Source organism: Trichomycterus rosablanca, chromosome 20 (genome assembly GCF_030014385.1).
Source record: "Trichomycterus rosablanca isolate fTriRos1 chromosome 20, fTriRos1.hap1, whole genome shotgun sequence".
In the NCBI taxonomy this organism is placed as follows: Eukaryota; Metazoa; Chordata; class Actinopteri; order Siluriformes; family Trichomycteridae; genus Trichomycterus; species Trichomycterus rosablanca.
The window spans coordinates 16,066,339-16,074,328 of record NC_086007.1 but is presented as its reverse complement, the minus strand read 5'-3'; the positions used below and the strand labels follow the sequence as shown (position 1 = coordinate 16,074,328).

At 37.2% G+C, this 7,990-nt stretch overlaps 1 protein-coding gene across 1 annotated transcript; it reads right to left on the bottom strand.

The window, feature by feature from the left end:
• Positions 1–218: 218 nt before the first annotated feature.
• LOC134334910 (matrix metalloproteinase-20-like) lies at positions 219–6,119 on the bottom strand. The gene is made up of 10 exons (XM_063017375.1): positions 5,979–6,119; positions 5,247–5,485; positions 3,695–3,843; positions 3,318–3,443; positions 2,110–2,268; positions 1,853–1,997; positions 940–1,073; positions 688–844; positions 503–606; positions 219–319 (listed from the first exon to the last, which is right to left on the bottom strand). The coding sequence occupies exons 1-10, from the start codon at positions 6,117–6,119 to the stop codon at positions 219–221; spliced, it is 1,455 nt and encodes a 484-aa protein (XP_062873445.1).
• Positions 6,120–7,990: the final 1,871 nt, after the last annotated feature.

Genomic DNA, 7,990 nt, shown 5'->3' with positions numbered 1-7,990 from the left:
TAGCAAATAACATTTTAAAAATAAAGTAAAAGCTTTATTATCATACCACTTCTTGTGACTGCACTATACATTAAACATAAAACATGACTCCCCCATCTTCTTCTTGGAAAGCTTTTCTTAGGAATTTGGAATGTAAATGTTTCAATTAAACCAGTAGATAAGCAAATGGCATAAGTTTATGATAACATTTTGTTTTGTGGTAGTATATAAGCAATTAATTAACATCCCAGCCAGGAACTTGCTTTGTTAACTGTAACAATCTTCTTTAGTTTTACATCATACTGGTAGATGTCAGCTTCAACAAAAAAATAAAGGAAACCTGGGAATACAAGAAAAAAAATAATAAACTAAACTTTTTATACTGGGCATAATGAATAATAGTGTTTGAAATATAGGAGATAAATAGTTAAAAATCAAATTGAAATTGTACTAGTGTTAGTCAGAGCTTAAGATCAGTGTCTGGTAAATGATGTAAATGTAAATAAACTCATGGTATACTCACCATGTTTATACACTGCTGCACTTATGGGAGTCTTGATGCCATTAAAATCTTCTGAAATGTTGCGTGGGTAGGAGTCTTCCATGGCATTTTGATTTTCATTGTATCTGAGAAAACACAAACTCTTAATTATGATTTTAAAAAGGTTATATATGATAATGTATAAGCCAGAAACACTTGTATATTACCTCCAGTACTGATTTTGAGTAAAAAATAATGTGTGTGCAGTTTTGGGAATATGGACTGCAGCATCTATTTTGTTCACCCAGTCTGGGAATCCAAAGTTGCTGATTTTTTTCTCTCTGCTTGTCACCTGAGAGCCCTTTACTGTCCAGTACCTAGATCCTGTATCATAAAGAATAGATAAAGTACAACAGCTGTTCCATCGAGTTACATACAATCCTGAATATGTGCATTAATAATGAGTGCAGAGTTAATACCGCTAAACAGGTAGACAGTGGAGCGTCTGGCAACCCAGTAGGCAGCATCAATACTTGAATTTATTTTTAACAAGAATTTGTTGATGGGACCCTCCTTTGTATCATTTTTGTTATTGTTTTTAATCCACAGATACCTCAAATGATAAAGAAAAATAATAATGAAGAAAAAATTAAAAATTATTGTATAGTGCAAGAAAGTAAATTTACTTGTGTTATTGTGGTTATTTTACTAAAATAGGAACACTTTGCAGCTATTTTACAACTAGTTACAACTTTTTTTTTAAATTGATCATTCTAATTTCTATTTAATAACAATTTATCCACATCAGAGATGTAGTGGATTAAAAATGTGTTAAAGGCAGGAAAACACTATGGACTAGGTGCTTGTCCATCCAATGGCATCACACACTCACTCACGGCTAGTAGCAATTTAGAGTAGTTATTCCAAAACCCAAATTTACTTTTGCTAAGAAATATCCAGATGCTAAGAGATTGCCCAGATGTTCAGATGTAAATCAGGAAGCCAGCCATGAATATGAAACACAAGTAATGTTCACTGTCCACAAGCCTTGTCACTTGGGTTCTATCAGTTTCTAATTTATGGCTGACCTGTTATTTGATGATTCCTGGATTACATCTGATCATTTTTGTGTTAGTTATTTTCTTCATAGGTATTTTCTAGAAACCCAGTTTTCACCCACAAAATATACCAGTAGGTATTTTGGCTACCATAAATTACTTGTAAATGTGAATGTGCAGTTGTCCTAAGATAGACTGGCACCCTGTTCAGAAATAAATGAGTTCCTAATGACTAAGTTTAAAAAGAGAACGTTTTAAAAGAATGAAAAGCATTCTCTGTTTGTGAAACAACCCAACACTAGAAATAATTCCAAATTTTTTGTAAGCAACTCACCTGTCTTTGAAGAAAATAATCTCTTTTCTTACATTAGTTACAGAATCAAAAGATAGATCAGGATCACATTTATCCTTTACTGCACTAGGAAAGAAAAAGCCATTGTGCCAATTCCAACTCAGTCTTGGGGTGTAATAAGATGTTCCTGTGGAAGCATACAAACATGATTACAATTTCTCAACAACAGTATTTTCAAATGATAAAAATTCTAACCAGTCTCTGTCTGTGGGGTGCGCAAAAGGTATGTTTATGTATACCATACAGTGCATTGATGTTTCTTATATCTTCAGTGGAAAGCAGGTTTTGAGTGTGTTTGTATTTGTACATAGGATACATGAGGGATTCAGGGCTCTGAGAATGCCGCAATCCCAGGGCATGTCCAAACTCATGTGCTGCAACTAATTGCAGGTTAAATCCTAAAGTGGAAAAGAGAAATCCTGTATGAATCTTCTGTCACTGATAGAAACATCCTAATGTAAAACACCAATTACTTTAATAATTTTTTTATATCATTTATCTTACTATACACATATAATATTGTACAAACATTTCAAGATGCTTTAAAACAGAAAATTATTCTGAATAACAAAATGTACTATATTAAAAGGTTAAACAATATCTGGTGTGAGCACTTTGAGGTTTAGAACCTCATTAGTTTAATTGTGGATATAAGCAGGATGTTCCAGGGATTTTACCATAGTTCATTTAAGTAACATTGTAATCGTTAAAAAGGCAATGTGATTTGCAAAATCCCAACCTTTTTACACATAATAGATGAACCTCCTAGTTTATGCCACCTCATTTTAAAAGTGAGCTTTGATAAATACACAATCGCATCATTGGACTTGTTTTTTCTGCCTTTTTTTCTTGGAAATGGTTTTAAAATAATTATTAGTAATTATGTTTTTTATTATTAAACACAGTTTTTGTAATAAAAAACATGCCATTTGAATTTGATTCAGATTTTAGTGATTGTTCATCATGTTTTTTATCTGCAGTTTAAAGAAGTGTGAAATTTGTAAAAAGGTATGTCACCAAAAACTGGATCTGATGTATTTGAGAAAAATAATAAATAATAAAAAAACTGCTTTTTAAAAAAAGCAGATACGATAAAATGTGTTCTTTTAATAGATGTTGTGTAATTTGGTAGGCACAGTGGCTTGGTGAGTAGCACTGTCGCCTCAGAGCAAGAAGGTCCTGGGTTTGATTCCTAGGTGGAGGAATCCACGTCTGGAGGATGTCTACGTGTCTGTGTGGGTTTCCTCCGGGAGCTCCGGTTTCCATCCACAGTCCAAAGACATGCAAGTGAGGTGAATTAAAGATACAAAATTGTCCATGACTGCTGAATCTTGTACAACCAGTAACTACCTGTCCTGTCATGAATGTAACCAAAGTGTGTAAACCATGACTGTAAAATTCTAATAAATAAATACATATTTAGTAATTTGGCAGGCTGAAGCATTACCTTTGGACCCGTCTGTCCACTGTTCATCTTCATCAAAATGAACATCTCCTCCAACGCCTGCTCCAGGGTCAAAAGCATGAGCCAGTGTACCTCTAGGTCCATCAAAAGGATAGTAGTCACCATGGTCTAGGTCATAAATAAACACGCAAATTATAAAAATTCAATTATAAAACTTAGTACCTTTTAGTAACAATTATAATACCTAAGTACTTAAAAGGAAATATTGACAACTTTCATGAACAGTTGAAATGGTACACAGTTATCATGTCCATCGACTTAGTGCTTCAACTATAATATATTTAATTTTTCAACAGTAATTTAGAAAAATTTGTTCTATCTTCAGTTTACTTAAATTTACAGCTTTAAACTCTACTTACATTTAGATGCAAACTCCACCATGATGTCTGCCTGCTGAGATGATGACCTGACGAACCTCAAAGGGCTGGCCCTTGCCCACACATCAAAAGCTGAACCTATCAGGAAATCTACTGTGTTTGTGGGCAAGTCATTGGTATACTTCCCAATTCTGAAATAACAAGTAAAATTCACTCACAATTAATGTACATTTACCAAGTCTGATGTGACATCATAATATGACTACAGGTCTAGCTTGAAAAATGTTAGGGTCATGGAGAAACATGACCAGAATGCACTATGCTACAGGTGGAAATGCATAGAGTGTGACTACATTTTGTGTGCACTTCTCAACACTGTTAAAGGCAAGCTTGCTGTTTTTAATTTGGCTGAAATATATCCTACAAAGATGCCAATTAGGCATGTATTTGTGTGTCTTGCATTGAAAGAGCAGCATTAGGAAAAATGTCTGAACTGGTGGTACAATGTCTGGTAACTGGCCAATTTTTTGTCTATCTAAAACAAATTTCTCCATTATTATTTCTATTTTATTTATATTTCTATAAACTTCAGAAACAGGTTTACAATAAATACACCCCAGATATTTTTAAAAAGACATTTTCTGAATACCACTTTCTCTGTACAACCTACACCAATCAACCATAACATTAAAACCACCTCCTTGTTTCTACATTCACTGTCCATTTTATCAGCTCCACTTACCATATAGAAGCACTTTGTAGTTCTACAATTACTGACTGTAGTCAATCTGTTTCTTTGCATGTTTTGTTAGCCCCCTTTCATGCTGTTCTTCAGTGGTCAGGACCCCACAGGACCACCACAGACTAGGTATTATTTGGGTGGTGGGTCATTCTCAGCACTGCAGTGACTGACATGGTGGTGGTGTGTTAGTGTGTGTTGTGCTGGTATGAGTAGATAAGACACAGCAGCACTGATGGAGTTTTTAAACACCTCACTGTCACTGCTGGACTGAGAATAGTCCACCAACCAAAAATATCCAGCCAACAGCGCCCCATGGGCAGCGTCCTGTGACCACTGATGAAGGTCTAGAAGATGACCAACTCAAACAGCAGCAATAGATGTGCAAAAGTGATCGTCTCTGACTTTACATCTACAAGTTGGTCCAACTAGGTAGGAGTGTTTAATAGAGTGGACAGTGAGTGGACATGGTATTTAAAAATGCCAACAGCGCTGCTGTGTCTGATCCACTCATACCAGCACAACACACACTAACACACCACCACCATGTCATTGTCACTGCAGTACTGAGAATGATCCACCACCTAAATAATACCTGCCATAAGATCCTGACCATTAAAGAACAGCATGAAAGGCGGCTAACAAAGCATACAGAGAAACAGATGAACTACAGTCAATAATTGTAGAACTACAAAGTGCTTCTATATGGTAAGTGGAGCTGATAAAATGTACAGTGAGTGTAGAAACAAGGAGGTGGTTTTAATGTTATGGCTGATCAGTGTATATGGCTTAATCGTATCCTGAGACAGATAAAAAAAACTTTAGCTTGAAGCTCTCATACTGGTAAAGCTTTACCTGTAAGAGATGACGTTTTTGTTCCATCTGTTGGCTCGGTTGGAGCTGTACTCCTGAACATCAGAAACACCACACCTGGGTGTCTTTATCACAGCCAGTGTCTCTGAGTTTAGACTGCCTGTTTGATTAAGTCCAAAAAAGCCTTGCATGTCCTTTAGTTTAGAGGAGAAAGAAGGACGACTTCTTTTCCATCGAGCCGTTGGGTGTGTTGAAAAACTGAAAAAGCGCTGCAGGTATTGCTGAAAAAAGAAATATGTAGTCATTTATGAAATAAACATCATTTTGTTTACATGGTCACATTATCCGTGACCAAAATTGCTTGCAATTTCAGTAATTGAAAATTTCCACATCCTTACCACAAGGCTGAAAGGGAAATGGCTACCATGTAAATCCTTTGTATCATGTGAAGTCAGCCATCAGCTCATTTTAAACTGCAGTTTATACAATTTCATTGGGTAAATCAACAGGCTTCTAACTCACATTATGTTTATTAGGTATTTTTTTCTTTATTACAGAAAGCCTCCAGTAGTACCAGTCACACTGGTGCCTTACATCAAATATGCAATGTGCCATGTTCAGTGCATAATTAAGCTGTGTTCATTATCTCTTATCTCTGTCTTGTTGTAGTAAATTGTTTTTTTGTATAAGAACAAAGAAAAAACTAAAAAAGTAAAAACTGTAGTATTAATAGTATTAAAAAATTAATAAATATAATAAAAAACAAACACTTACAGATGCCAGAATCAGGTCATTCTGGTGGTCTTCATGCTGATGCTCTGTTGCATTTACATTTTCAAACTTCAGTAGAGGTGCAGAGAGACACTGAGCAGCCAAAAAAGCCCAGGCAATAGTTGGGGCAAAAAAGAATCCCATTACTACACACCTTTAAGTCACTGTAGAAGAGCTACACTGAAGATGTTGGCAGTGGTTAATGTTGTAAAGAGGTTTTTTATGACTCAGTCAGTGGCAAAGCACTGGGAGGAGTTTATTTAGGTCACATGCAATCAACAATTTATTTGAGAAGTTAAGATGATACACTGCAAGCAAATAGACTTATTACTAATACTACTACTATTACTGCTACTGATGATATAATAGTAATAATAATAATAATAATAATAATAATAATAATAAATAAATAAATAAATAATTTAGAGACCAGAGACACATTTACCATAGTCAAGTTTGCATGGGTCCAGATTGTATTTTGAGGTGGAAAATGGGAATACAATTAAGACACCAGTCCAACATAAGGCACAATGTACTAAGGGGAAACTTTTGTTTTAGTTATTTACTATGCTACCAGTGCATACTCCCACTTTTAATTATTATTAACAATGTTTTGACATTGTATTTATAACTAGTACCTTTTTTTTTTTTTTTTTTTTTTTTAACTATTGTTCGACATTAACAGCTTCAAGATATTTACACTATTCTGAGCTTTAATCTGTGTTTATTGCTGTAAGCACACTGATTATGAAAGCCGCTTTCTAAATGTTAAACATGTAAGTTAGGAAAGCCATGCCATTAGGCCATGCAAGCTGCTTTAGATACTTTTACACTTTCACAAAATAGTGCCATTCCTACAAAAAATGCATTTATCTACCCCAGAATTGTAAGATTAATAAATGTTTTGGTATTCATATGTTTATGAATAATTAATATTATTTCACAGAGAACTTCAGAAAAGGATTGGGCAAAATTATTGGCACACTCAGTATTTGGTAGCGGGTGGCACGGTGGCTCGGTGGGTAGCACTGTTGCCTCACAGCAAGAAGGTCCTGGGTTCGATCCCCAGGCAGGGCGCTCCGGGTCCTCCGTGGGTTTCTTCCGAGAGGTCCGGTTTCCTCCCACAGACTAAAAACATGCAGTCAGGTTAATTGGAGACACTGAATTGCTGAAGGTGAATGGGTGTGTGTATGTGTATCTGCCCTGCGATGGACTGGCGTGTTACTGTGTGCCTTGCGCCCATTGAAAAGCTGGGATAGGTTCCAGCACACCCCCCCCCCCCCCCCCTCCGCGACCCTAATTGGATAAGTGGTTAAGAAAGTGAGTGAGAGAGATGAATTGCCCTATAGGTGAATGGGTGTGTGTATGTGTGTGTGTGCGTATGTGTGTCTGCCCTGCAATTCGCCCCGTCCAGGGTGTTACTGTGTGCTTTGCGCCCATTGAAAAGCTGGGATAGACTCTAGCACCCCCCCGTGACCCTAATTGGATAAGCGGTTAAGAAAGTAAGTGAGAGTGATGAATTGCCGTATAGGTGAATGGGTATGTGTATGTGTGTCTGCCCTGCGATGGACTGGCACCATGTCCAGGGTGTTACTGTGTGCCTTGCGCTCACTGAAAAGCTGGGATAGGCTCCAGCACCGCCACCCGCCTTCCCCCCCCCCCCCCGCCCCCGCCCCCGCCCCCGCCCGACCCTAATTGGATAAGCGGTTAAGAAAGTGAGTGAGTATTTGGTCGCAGTATTCTGCCCCGATCTGATCCGCGGCGCACACAAGCTCCCGCCTTGCCCCTTCTTCCTCCTCCTCTGGTTAGCACTCATGCAGTGCTGAGCGCCAGGCCAAACCGCTGCTACACACTTCTCCTCTGACCCGCAGCATCAGACAGACAGGTAATGTCAGTGTTTCATACAAAGAGCATCAATGCATAACGCATAGCCTACACGTTTTGTACTCATGAGTCAAGAAATACGTGATTTCAAAGCCTTGTCCAGCTGTTTACTGACGTTTGTCATGTTTAAT

What these genes read in the sequence shown, in the direction of transcription:
- LOC134334910 (XM_063017375.1), bottom strand. Translation starts at nt 6,119, where the DNA reads ATGGGATTCTTTTTTGCCCCAACTATTGCCTGGGCTTTTTTGGCTGCT. An exon ending in AAAAACGTCATCTCTTACAG is followed by an intron (nt 3,844 to 5,246) that starts GTAAAGCTTTAC and finishes TTGTTATTTCAG; the next exon opens with AATTGGGAAGTATACCAATG. An exon ending in ATTATTTTCTTCAAAGACAG is followed by an intron (nt 1,074 to 1,852) that starts GTGAGTTGCTTA and finishes TTATCATTTGAG; the next exon opens with GTATCTGTGGATTAAAAACA.